This window comes from Mytilus californianus, unplaced genomic scaffold, assembly GCF_021869535.1.
Source record: "Mytilus californianus isolate M0D057914Y unplaced genomic scaffold, xbMytCali1.0.p SCAF_5, whole genome shotgun sequence".
NCBI classification, from domain to species: Eukaryota; Metazoa; Mollusca; class Bivalvia; order Mytilida; family Mytilidae; genus Mytilus; species Mytilus californianus.
This window is the reverse complement of record NW_026262701.1, coordinates 16367567-16381630: the sequence shown is the minus strand read 5'-3', so window position 1 is coordinate 16381630 and position 14064 is coordinate 16367567. Positions and strand designations below refer to the sequence as shown.

General features: G+C 31.9%; 1 protein-coding gene across 1 annotated transcript in view; it reads right to left on the bottom strand.

The window, feature by feature from the left end:
* The window catches only part of LOC127701867 (uncharacterized), a 159237-nt gene that overhangs the window by 119484 nt on the left and 25689 nt on the right, over positions 1 to 14064 (bottom strand). Inside the window, exons 8-10 of the mRNA XM_052205840.1 lie at positions 8649 to 8813; positions 8106 to 8195; positions 5589 to 5669 (exon numbers count right to left, since the gene is read on the bottom strand). Coding sequence (XP_052061800.1) covers positions 5589 to 5669; positions 8106 to 8195; positions 8649 to 8813 — 336 coding nt within the window. The remainder of the gene's footprint in view (positions 1 to 5588; positions 5670 to 8105; positions 8196 to 8648; positions 8814 to 14064) is intronic.

Genomic DNA, 14064 nt, shown 5'->3' with positions numbered 1-14064 from the left:
TTTGCAATGGAATTACTGTTTAACTTTTATCCATAAAGAAAATATTGTAAAATCGCAAATGTCCTATACAAAAAGCGCAAATGTCCATATTAAAAAGTGCAAATGTCCTATGAATTGAAGCGCAAATGTCCTATGAAAAAGCGCTCCCTCGCAAACCATCACTAATCACAGTGACACACCTAATTATTAAAGATCAAACGACCTAATCAACACGATAATTGGTATTGAATATGATCATCGGTTGTGCATAACTAGTCCCAAATAACGGTGCCTGCCGATAATAAACTGCTTCGCTGAGCGCAGCTGGATACGCCCGCAGAGGTCCAACCCTGTACAGTTGGGGCAAAAATGGACACAATATTCAAGCTTGATACAGGTCTGAATTTGGATTGTAATTAAATATTTGACATATTACAGGTTTCTGAATAAATGTAGTCAAAGAACTTGAAATTGGTTATATGAATTGAATTTATATTCAATCAAAGATTTCTTGCTGTTGTGCAATACACTGTGCTGTAGCGAAATACAAAGTAAATCTGTTGTCAGACTATAAACAAATAAAGTTCAATTAATTCTCAATATCATATTAGAAATTTATGAAAATCAAAAGGGAGCTTACATCAATAGATATAAACAATTCATCAAAGTTTCAAGAGAATTGCTGACAGCATTTTTGAGTTATTGTCCGAAAACTGGAAAATCCCCCCTTTTTTAATGAATAAAACCCCATAACTCAGAAATGTAAAATATAAAATTTATAAAATTCTAAAGGGAGCTTACATCAATAGATATAAACAATTCACCAAAGTTTTATAAGAACTGCTGAAAGCATTTGTGAGTTTTTGTCTGAAAACTGGAAAAACCCCCTTATTTTAATGAATAAAACCCCATAAATCGGAAACGTAAAATCTCATATTTAAAAAAAACGAAAGGGAGATCATGTCAATAGATATAAACAATTCAACAAAGTTTTATGCAAATTTGTTAAAGCGCTTGTGAGTTAATGTCCGACATGTTGATGACGGACGGACGGACGGATGGACGGACAGACGAACAGACGGACAGACAGACGGACAACAGTATACCATAATACGTCCCTTAAACGAGCGTATAAAAACTTAAATAACTGCTCAAATATTGAATTGATTTTATCAAAACAAAAAATATAAGATCAAAAATTAAATTATCTATCCAATGCATAACCTTAACGCTCACTAATACATCTTTTACATGTCCTGAGTGCACTTTTTATGGCATGAGTGCACTCAGGAGGTCCTGAGCAGTTTTTAGACGTACCGAATTTACAGAGGCAGGTATAAATATTTGTAAAATTGCATTAAATCTTTCACTAGCCGACCGAGTGAGGGCTGTATAGCCAGTCAAGATTGTTAAAAACTTCCATCATCAAACCTTTCATTTAACAGCAATTTGTAGAAGTGATTATTTCGAACCTTCGAATATGTGTAAAATAATGAATTGTTTTTGTTTATTGTATTCACTATTTATATAAACTCATGACGATTTAGACCTTGACATTTCGTGTAGACACCTGTTTCTTGTTGAAGACTAAAAGTGCCCTCTTGATTTACCTTTGGTGTTTTTGTCGTTTGGTTGCTGTCAAATTGAAGTATATCCTACATGTCCTATAGTTTGAGTTCAGTTTGATTACTTTTAAGCCAGTTTATAAGAATTCATAAATGAAAGGATTATTTGCATGAGTATAGATCTATTGCTATTCTCTCCCCCCCCCCCCCCCCCCCTCCAGTCATGAATATACTCAGAGGAAGATTAATTGTTGAGAGATGTACCTAAATTTATGGTACATAGTTAACAGAAAAAAGTTTCACTTCTCAGTCTTTAATTTCATCCCTCCTCCCACAATATTTCAACTGTATTAATTTTAAAGACATGTCACATCCAAACGAAGTCTTGTTGATTTGCAACTTATATTTTTTTTTCTGTTTTGGCACATACTTATATATGAACCTCATTAAATTCGATCTCAAAATATTACTGACTATAAAGGAATAGATATTTTAAAAAGTCTTAATAAATTCCATTGAGCACAAAACTAATCCAAATCCGACTACTATTATTTCGTGATTCAAAAATACGTTTTTTTTTTACAGAAATTACAATTATTTTTTTTTATCTGATATGACTTTTAAACACTGATTTAAGATATACATTGTCCACAAAATATCATAAAATATTCCCAGTTTAAGGAATACAAATTTTTTTACAAGGTTGTTAATTGTTTAAATATGTCGTAATTTGCTAGGTCAGTGGCGGATTCAGGGGCCGACTTAGCGTACGTTTCCCCTTTGATTGGAAAATATATCATTTTAAGCATAATTAAAATCATCAATTTTTTCCCTCCCTACACTCGGCGTTATTTCTTCGTCTGTATATCACAGCTAGTGAATTAGTCTAAATGTCCATCCAATGTATAGATATATTTCTTTTTCATCACTTTTTTATTCTTAAATATAAGCGTTGTCTATTTTTTATCTGACAAGCCCACACAGGGACTTTTTCATTAGTATAGAAAGTCCCTGGCCCACAATAGCAACAACATCCTTTTGATGATCAATTCATTATAAAAAAAAACTAAAACTATGTGGACGGTGCCCACAGGTTTGTTTAATAAGACAGCTGATTGGATAAATGTGATAGATTGTCACGCCTACATTAAACTGATGTCCAATCAAATGCCAACAGAAACCTGTCAATAAAAAAATTACTGCAAGCGTGAATAAGCTAGAGATTTGATTGTGCATTCGATATTTGAAAATAAAATGTTAGATAGTCACTTTTCGTTCAACATTAAATTGTGAAGAACATGTTCGTGTAACAACCCTCCCCTTTCCCCCTTCTTATTTTTACACTTTCTTTTTTAACAGAAAAGTATAAAATATGAGCGTACTACACGTTTCTAAAATTTACAAGAATTCTATATAGCGACTTGTGATTTCCGGGAACGACGTATTTCAAGATTTCACAGACCTCTGAAAAAGTTAGATCATACAAGTTTCATCTACCATGTGCAGAAAAAACACCACCAAATTATATTTGTAAATTGGAAGAGATTAAGAATAGTTTTATATACGTACTAAAAATCTACTGCAATTATTTGAAAAAAAACAAAACATATTTCTCTCTGCCTGAATGCAATCAAAAGCACATTTTCATTTTATTCTTTATCTATTTCAAAAGACGAAGAATTCTCCTTAAAACTGTAAATTATTAAACAGACAGACTAACTTTAAAGGAAAAAATACAAGTGTGTACTACCATCCAAGGAAATAAGTTTTCCATAAAGTAACTAATCCTTAATTCACAACCGTGAAAACTTTGGACTCATTTTTGATATTTACCTGAGAGATCATAAAGGACATACATTATCTACCAAGAACTTAAAAAAAGTGGCAAAAATGAAACAATAATTTTTTTTTTTATGGTAGACGAGTAGTAAATTGAATAAGGAAATGTTATTGAAAGATAATTAAGATAATTATGTTAATCTTTCTAAGCAAAGTGGCAAAAACACGCATATAGAGTTACGAAGTTGCAAAAAAAAAATATATTGATAGTCAATTTTAACTATTTTATATAAATTATATAGGTCGAACACGACACACGATTCGTGATTTCCAATGTACATGATTTAAAAAAGTTTTTTTTTCTTCTATAGATTGCATTCCGAAGATCATATGCTTGGCTATGATCATTGAATGTTCAGCAAACAATATTACATGATATTCAGGATGATATCAATGGAAAGCAAAAGAAAAAGATTTAATTTTTGTAATCAGCATTCCTTAAATTCAACATTTAAAACAGTTTTGTTTTTAAGCAATAAATATAAAATTGAGAATGACTGATGTACTTATTATTCTCTCTAACATTTAGCATTGGTAGTCCAGACAGATTTCTCTCCATGAGTAAGGGAGGTACTGGGTTGGGGAGGTCCAATTCTTAACAGTAAGCGGACAAGAAGTCACAGGACAAAAAGTCACAAATAATTTGTTGACAATTGTTTAATAGATATAAGAAGATGTGGTATGAGTGCCAAGTTTAAGTATGTAAGAGAAAGATCTTGTAAAATTACCTTTTATTAAGTATATACTTTTTACAGTTTATGAAATTGTTCATTAGCCTTGATAAATGAACATTTATTAAATTTTAATCATGCAATGATATAATATTTCTTAGCTCCACGAAGCTGTTTAGGTACCAAGCCACTTTGAAAGTTTGTTTTCTAAACAATTATTTGATCATTTAATACATTTGTTTACAGAGTTGGTTTATGTATACAATAGTTCAAGACAAATACAAATTTTTTTTTTTTAAACAAGTATTTTCTTATTCAAAGAAAATAGTCTCAGAAACTGAATTGTGACTTTTTGTTTTGTGACTTTCTGTCCTACATTCTGTTCAACAACCCAACATGTTCATTAGAGATTGATATTTACGAGTAAAGTTGGAACATAGGTCAATTTTCCCAATAACTGTTCTGTTGTAAACATGACCTTTTGTTTTTGTCGACATGCGCTCGCCGTATCAGGCTAGAACAAATCAATGCATATCAATGTCACCTGTGTCTTTTCCTCGACTGAATGTTTTTAGCAATATAAATATTGGTTTAAATTGTATCGTAATGAATTGCATTTGATCCTAGTCTAAGCTTAATTTTCTGTTGAATCAGTTGAACATCTCAGTGGTCATCGATGTGTAATATTTGACACTGGACATTATTTTAGGAGTGATGCAATACAAATAATGTATTTCTACACTGTAAAAGTCATGCTTAGAAATTAAACACTTGTGTTACATGTTTAGATCTAAAAGTGTTTAGGACTGTGTTTAATTTCTAAACACATTTCTCAGTAAGCACATAATATCTAAACATGACTTGAATTTAAACACTTTTAATGTGTTTAAAAATGAAAGTGTTTAGAAATAAAACACTTATTTCTAAGCTAAACACGATTCTAAACATTTGTAGTGTTGAGACAAAAATTTATCTTTGACTCACCTTTTATCTTTTGATAATTTTTAAGAAAGCAGTCAGTGTTTCGGAACCGTAACCTCTCACTACTCACGTCATGATACTGGACCTACAAGACTGTCTACCAGTCTACCAGTTGATGGTTTAGTGTTGAGACAAAATTTATCTCTGACTCATAATTTAACTTTGGAAAATACTTTTGCGAATCTTTCATTTTTGAGACTTTTACATTTTGATTTTGAGATTAAGTTCATTTTATGATTTAGTAGTTTTGGCATTTATTTTACATTTTACATTGTAAGGAGAAATAGTTTTACTTTGGATTTTATATTTAGATTTGATACTTTGTACTTTAATTTGATTATTATTATTTGGCATTGTTTAATAATTGATTGTTATCATCATTCATCTAAATTGTTATCGTTTATTAAATTATGAAAAACCTTCCTTGCATTTTAGCTATATGCCTATCAGAACATTAAGTCTAGCGATAGACTGACCCCCTGTCCCTTGGTTCCAGCACATACGAGTTAGCTCCCCCTTATCTAACAGTGCTCTGGACCTTGGTGACACATACCTTTATTGTTTCTTTCACCATAGGTTTTCTTTACCACATGTGATACTTCATCAGCACCAATATTGGTATCCCCATTATTAACTTTTGTAAAAAAAGATATTAAGATAAAATACAATGGTTATAAAGAATTGTAAAAAAAAATAGTATTCTTCCTTCATGAGAAATATTGAGGTGAAGCTGTTGGTTAATGAGATTTACAGTGTGTGGGTTAATAACATTGATAATGATAAATACTCCAAATTATCATCTTTTGCAATAAATGTTCAAATATGACCTTACTATTTGTTATAATGTTAATGGGATTTGAAATAAATGTACATTCATATATCAAACTGCTTGCAATTTAGTCAAAAGCACACTATGTCAGTGTTTAAAATACTTTTAAAGAAATTTCATTCAGTTTTCCTTATTGTAATTAGCTTTGGACAATAAACTGGTAATTATGTGTCACTAATGTCAGCATGTTTGCAATCCAAACAACATCAATTTATAAAGAGTCTTCAAATCATCAATTCCTTATTTTTAAAGACATTTCTCCTAGATTTTTCGAAGAATTTAGAAAATGTCCTAATCCCAGGGCTCGACAATAATGCTTATCCAATTGTCCAGTACCAGAGGAAAGAAAGGTCGGACAAGTAAAAGCCATATCAAGCTTGTCCGATGGGACAAGTAAGAAAATATATTAAATCCAACTTTGATGATCAAAGTAATAAACAAAAAACAAGAAAAGAAGATAAAAACAAATATTAATTTGACATGTTTACTTGCGATCGATAATTTAAAACTGGTTCTTTGTCAGATACTTTATAACAGATAAAATGCATACTATTCTCAGAAACCAGTCTTACCAATCTTGGATCTAGCATTATATTTACCAGTTCAAACTTCTAGAGAGACTGCATATTCAAAAATATTCTGACAATACCATTGTAAGAATTCAAAACATAGCAAAAGACAGACCAGCTATGAGTTCCTTTCAAGGTTGGTTCAAATTGACCTAACAATTTCAATATGATCCACCTGGGCAATGTTGCAATGTTTGCAAATCAATCAACATTAATTCAGGATCATTTGTAGAAAGTTAAATGTCAAACCTCTCCTTATATTTAGCCTTATATTTAGCCTGTAGTTCCAAAAAAGCTTTTAGAAAATTGGCCAATCAAAATTAAAGATGTCCTCTGGCAGTCATATTTTTCATCGGAATGGAACCAATTGAACATTTGTTTGTAACAGACCTTCTACTTATCATTCCTACATGTACAAAGTTTGGTTATAATTGGAGATGTCATTTCACAGAAGATGTAGATATGAAATTTTTTCAGAACAAGCCCTTATTGTGCATATTGAAATCGTGCAAGAATAAAATTGGATATTTTGAAAGCATTTAATCATAAGCATATAACATGGCTCTGTAGAAAAACATGCCTGGGGATACTGTTTTTTAAATCAAACAGTTTTTTATGATCACCAATTCAAACAATTATGTAAAGTGTCCACTCAATCCATCCAAGCAAACTCAAGTTATAGTAAAGTATGTGAAAAATTCAACAAAATCTGATAATTAAAGACCCATAACTCAAGAGCGACACACAGAAAAATTTTTAAAAATCCAAAGGTAGCTTCCTTTCATAAATCCCTACAATAATGTAAGGTTTGAAGGAAATCAATCAAGGAATACTGGAGTAAGTGTGCAATTTTTAAATAAATTGCCTTAAATGTAACAATTAAAGTTCCAGAACTCAGAAATTACAAACAGGAAAATAAAACAAATTCACCAGGGAGCTTTCTTTTATCAATCCCCAAAATAATGTAAAGTTTGGAGGGAATCAAATCAGGAATACTGGAGTCAGTGCAAGGATTGTGAAAAACTTTCTTAAATCTAAGGGTCAAAGTTCCGTAACTCTGGAATGACCAAACCAAAAATAAAAAAAAACGAAATGGAGCTTTCTTCATTCAATTCTAATGTTACATTCAATTTATATGAGAATTGGTTAAAGCCAATTTGAGTTATCGTACGAAGTGTTCACGGACAAACGGACAGACAAATGGACATTTGTATACCATAATACATCCCATCTTTGACAGGCGTATAAAAATCAGTTGAAAAGGGCTTCACTCATCAGATCGATACAAAGCACAAAAAACCTTAACAAAAACACAAAAGACACAAAGTACAGATCTTAGAGTACTCGCAGTTACTGAAAGCTAGTTCAAAGCCAATACAACTAATAAAAAAGTATGTATTAGTGTTTTGTAGTTGTATATCGTGTGCAGGTCATATATTTAGCTTGAAAATGTAGCTTGTGCAAAATCTCTCCCTCAGCTGTCATAGCTGAGGGAGAGATCTCCCTCATTGAAGGTTTAAGAGGTTGGCTGGTATGGTATCACCTTTTTTTGTGTTCAATTTTTTTTTTGTCTAAAAGTCTAAGGTTTTTTTTTCAAATCATAGTGAATATTGAGAAGACATTTTGCTAATTACACACATTATTATCTTGAATTTTTAAAAGAATCATTTACCTCTACAGCTCTGTGTAAGTTGTTCAAAAACTTGTTTCGATCTAAAAGGAGGTAAGGATCTGTTTTCAACCAATCTAATTAGACATTCATCTGTAAAACAAATCCAAGAATTTAACAATGGAAAAACCATACAAAAAGGTCAATATTTATATACCTTTTGATCCATGATTATCTCAGCATTTTTTTTCAAAATTGGACATCTGCCTAAGTCTTATTGTATTCTTTATTTTAACTGATTCAAATAAGAAATAAAAATATATAAAATGGTTTGGACAGTAGATGGAAGGTTTTCATTGATAAACAAAAAAGTTCACATTTTACAGCAAAACAATTAGCCTCTAATGTTGACATTAGCAATACTTTGTGATATTTAATATAGTTACATATTCATACTTTAAAAGGCACATTCAGCAGTAGATAAGTAAAGCCAAATTAAATGAGATGTATTTATCAGTTCAAAATCATCTGGCTTCTTTTTTACTTAACAAGCTTAAATATCATAAATATGAAAACTATATATTCTACAAATACTTGAAAAATAACCTTTAAGATTTATTGTTACAATTAATCTCTGCCAATATACCACATTATCTATAAATGAGACATCAAACTGTATTTTCAAATCACATGTTAAATGGTTTCTTTCAGGGATCACTGATATTCTGTTATCAGGTTGGTGTGCTATATACTTGCCTCCTTGTAACTTAACTGTAAATAGAAACATATATATCACTCTCTGTTATTCATTTATTTTCTATGATTATATCATTATAATACTTATTATAGCTTACAGGTTAGCTACCACCACACTGACCAAACATAAAACTCCATAAGAACACAGTTTATAGTTCACTACCTGAAATGCAAGCATCTTTACTGATTTCTACTTGAGTACAAGGCTGTGTCTGACACAGGCACTTGTCTTCGAAATAAAATTTCCTATATACATTAAAATAACACATGTTTACTCTACATCCAGGAAAGTCTTAAAGAATACAAAGGAACTCTGTGCTGTATGAATTAGAATGAAAGATTTCTACACATAACCATGTATACATCATGGAACTACCATTATGATATCAACAGTACTGTTTTTAGAGAAACTGTAAACTCAAAAATCTTCTGACAATACAATATAACTAGAGGCTCTAAAGAGCCCGTGTCGCTCACCTGGTCTGCATCTTCAACAATGGTCACTCATTAGTAAAAGATCATCATTAAAGAGGAATAACTCTATTAAGAGGTAACTGACAATTTCAGTCATGCTGACATATTTGTATATCTTATCCTGCTGATCATTTTTCCTTTTTTCCATTTTCTATTTATCTATACATGTAATAGTATTCAAGGTAAAAGGCAAAAAATACAGAAAAATGTTAGAAATTGTCATTAAATGGCATAACTCCAATAACGAGTCAACTGATGTTTTCGGTAATTTGGCTTATTTGTAGATCTTGTCTAGCTGATCATTTGTGCTATTTAAAGTTTCTATGTATCGGTTATAGTTTTCAAGATAGTAGGCAAGATATGAAAACTAGAGGCTCCAAGGTGCCTGTGTCACTCACCTGATATTTTTGTTTACAATTGATGCATGAAATAAAGCAACCATTATACTTTTGCTTTAGTTTTAGAAAAATAAGCCAAAAACTGCATTTTACCTCTATGTTCTTTTTTTAGCCATGTCAGCCATGTTGGTTGGCAGGCGGGGTCATCAGACACATTTTTAAACTAAATACCCTAATGATGATTGTGGCCAAGTTTGGTTAAATTTGTCTCAGCAGTTTCAGAGAAGATTTTTGTAAAAGATTACAAAAATTTACGAAAAGTTGTTAAAAATTGACTTTAAAGGGCAATAACTCCTTAAGGGGGTTAATTGACAATTTGGTCATGTTTGACTTATTTGTAGATCTTACTTTGCTGAACATTATTGCTGTTTACAGTTTCTCTCTATCTATAATTACATTCAAGATAATAACCAAAAACTGCAAAATTTCATTAAATTTACTAATTCAGGGGCAGCAACACAACAACAGGTTGTCTGATTCATTGGAAAATTTCAGGGCAGATAGATCACAACCTGATGCACATTTTTAACTATGTCAGATTTACTGTAAATGCTTTAGTTTCAGAGATATAAGCCAAAAACTGCATTTTACCCCTATGTTCTATTTTTAGCCATGTTGGTTGGCAGGCAGGGTTGTCAGACACATTTTTTAAACTAGATACCCCAGTAATGATTGTGGCCAAGTTTGGTTTAATTTGACCCAGTAGTTTCAGAGGAGAAGATTTTTGTAAAAGTTAACGACGACGGACGATGACGGACGACAACAGATGATGGATGCCAAGTGATGAGAAAAGCTCACTTGGCCTTTTATGCCAGGTGAGCTAAAAATGTAAAATTAAGTCATTAAAGGGGAGTAACTTCAATAAGGAGTTGAAAAGCAGTTTCGGTCATGTTCAATTATTTGTAGATCTTGTCTTGCTGTTCATTTTTGTGGTTTTAAGTTTCTATCTATCTATTATAGTTTATATTTAAAGATATTAGCCAAAACCCAAACAATTGGTAACAAGTGCACACGCTGAAATGTCTCGCCTACTATACTGACCATTGATTTTATGTTGATAATCCTACATATAAAGTTTTACTACAAGTATCACATTAACATTTATGATCGAAGAAAATGAGGTCAAGATCAGATAAACCAAGCCAGAAATACATGTACACCTTTAATACAATTCCTCCATACACAGAATAAAGATGACCTATTGCTTATAGTATAAAAGAAACAGACCAAACCATGGAAATTCTATACTGACCAATGAACCATGAAAATGAAGTCAAGGTCATTTGAACCCTGCCAGACTGACATGTACACCTTAAAATCATTCCATGCATCAAATATAGTTGACCTATTGTGCTTAAGGTATCTAAGAAAAAAAGTTAATCAGGAAAACTGAACATTGACCAATCAACCATGAAAATGAGATGAAGGTCAGATGATACCTGCCAGACAGACATATATACACCTTACAATCATTCCATACACCAAATATAGTTGACCGATTGCTTAAAGTTTAAGAAAAACAGACCAAAACACAATAAATTGCTTCGCCAAGAGCAGCGCTAGCTGGATACGACCGCAGAGGTCCAACCTTGAACAGTTGGGGCAAAAATGGACACAATATTCGCGCTTGATAAAAGTCTGAATTTGGATTGTAATTCAATATTTGACAAATTGGTTTCTGACACAGAATAACTGAAGTCAAATAAATTAGAATTGGATAAATGATTTGAATTTATATTCAATTTTTTGCTTTTGTGCAATACACTATGCAGTTGCGAATTGACCTCCCCCAACCCCTTTTTTTTCAAAAAAAAAAAATTGAAGGATTTTCTTTTTGATTTCTGAAATCTTAAGGAGAAAAAATTGTCCCCCCTAATTTTTTTTTAACCCCCCCCCCCCCTCCCCCCCTTTTTTTCCAAAAAAAATTCTTTCCCTCAGTCATGGTCATAATTTCAATTCAAATTTCTAATGGAGTTTGCAACCATAATAACCCATTTAAATACATCATAAAAGTCTTAAAATAGAAAATGACATACATAATCATAGCTAAAATTAATTTACCTTAATCAGCATTTTTAAAATTATTAAAATAGTAAGGCCAAAAAAAAATATATGTCTGTTTAAGGTTACATCATTAAAAAAAATAGGGTAGGTAGGTCGGTATTTCCATTTTATTTTATGTTTTCATTTTGTTTTTTGCGACATGATTTTGAGTCGAGCGCTCCGTCTTGCTGTGGTCCTAGTTGTCCATGGGCCAAGTTTACCAATATTTTTAATGATTGGATTATTTCCCTTGGTTATTCATTGAAAAAAATGGCGGCAAAGTGTTTATTTCATCACATGAGTCGCGAGTTTCTTATTCACGATTGTGAACATTTAGATGTATCAGGCAAATGATTTATTTTAATGGCAACTCTAACTTCGCTTTTGACACGAGTTCAGTCAATTCTTCACTTTTTGAAGGGAATAAAATGACTTAGGGTCTGTGCTAAAAAGTAGGGTTGGTCGGGTAACCGTAAACAGACATATATTTTTATTTGGCCTAACTTCTAAAAATAAATTGACAGCTAATCACCTCATGACAATACAAAAATTCTTTATACGTATTTTAAAACAGTGTAAGGGAGGTAATTCAAAGTAGTTTTTGAATTACCTCCCTTACACTGTAATTTGTACTTAAGTAATTGTCCATTAACCAGGACACCCTTGTTTTTTCTCCCTTTTTTGCCCCTAATTCCTAAACGGTTTGAGCCATAACCCCCCAAAGCCAATCCTAACCATCCCTTTGTGGTATGGAAACTTGTGGTATAATTTCAGAGAGATCCATAAACTGTTCCACAAGTTATTGTCATGAAACTAGAAAAATGCTTATTTGGGCCCTTTTTGGACCCTAATTCCTAAACTGTTGGGACTATAACCCCCAAAATCAATCCCAACCTTCTCTTTGTAGTTATAAACCTTATATTCAAATTTCATAGAGATCCATTCCCTTAAACTAAAGTTAATGTGCGAAAACCAATGTGTCTTCAGACGACGACGACGACGCCAACGTCATACCAATATACGACCGTGGTCGTATAAAACTTAACATAAGCAATGAACCATGAAAATGAGGTCAAGGTCAAATAAAACCTGCCAGACTGACATGTACATCAGTAAATATTTCCATACACCAAATATAGTTGACCTACTGCATACAGTATTAGAAAAACAGACCAAAGCACAAAAACTTAACATTAAGCAATGAACCTTGAAAATGAGGTCAAGGTCAAATAAAACATGCCAGACTGACATGTACATCGTAAAATATTTCAATCAACCAAATATAGTTGACCTACTGCATACAGTATTAGAAAAACAGACCAAAACACAAAAACTTAACATTGAGCAATGAACCGTGAAAATGAGGTCAAGGTCAAATAAAACCTGCCAGACTGACATGAACATCGTAAAATATTTCCATACACCAAATATAGTAGACCTTTTGCATACAGTATTAGAATAAACTGCTTCGCTGAGCGCAGCTGGATACGCCCGCAGAGGTCCAACACTGAACAGTTGGGGCAAAAATGGACACAATATTCAAGCTTGATACGGGTCTGAATTTGGATTGTAATTAAATATTTGATATATTATAGGTTTCTGAATAAATGTAGTCAAAGAACTTTAAATTGGTTATATGAAAGATTTCTTGCTGTTGTGCAATACACTGTGCTGTTGCGCAATACTAAGTAAATCTGTTGTCAGACTATAAACAAATAAAGTTCTATTTCTTCTCAATGTCATATTTGAAATTGATGAAAATCAATAGGGAGATTACATCAATAGCTATAAATAATTCACCAAAGTTTCAGGAGAACTGATGAAAGCATTTTTGAGTTATTGTCGAAAAACTGGAAAATCCCCCCTTTTTTAATGAATAAAACCCTATAACTCAGAAATGTAAAATCTAAAATTTATAAAATTCAAAAGGGAGCTTACATCAACAGATATAAACAATTCAACAAAGTTTCATGAGAACTGCTGAAAGCATTTTTTAGTTATTGTCCGAAAACTGGAAAATCCCCCTTTTTTAATGAATAAAAACCCTGTAACTCTGAAACGCAATATCTAAAATTCATAAAAAGCGAAAGGGAGCTCATGTAAATAAATATAATCAATTCACCAAAATTTCTTGCAAGTTGGTGAAAGCATTCTTGAGTTATTGTCGGAAAACTGGAAAATCCCCCCTTTTTTAATGAATAAAACCCCAAAACTCAGAAATGGTAAATCTGAAATTTATAAAAAACGAAAGGGAGCTCACGTCAATAGATATAAACAATTCAATAAAGTTTCATGCATACTAGTAAAAGTGTTTTTGAGTTAATGTCCGACATGTTGACGACGGACAGACG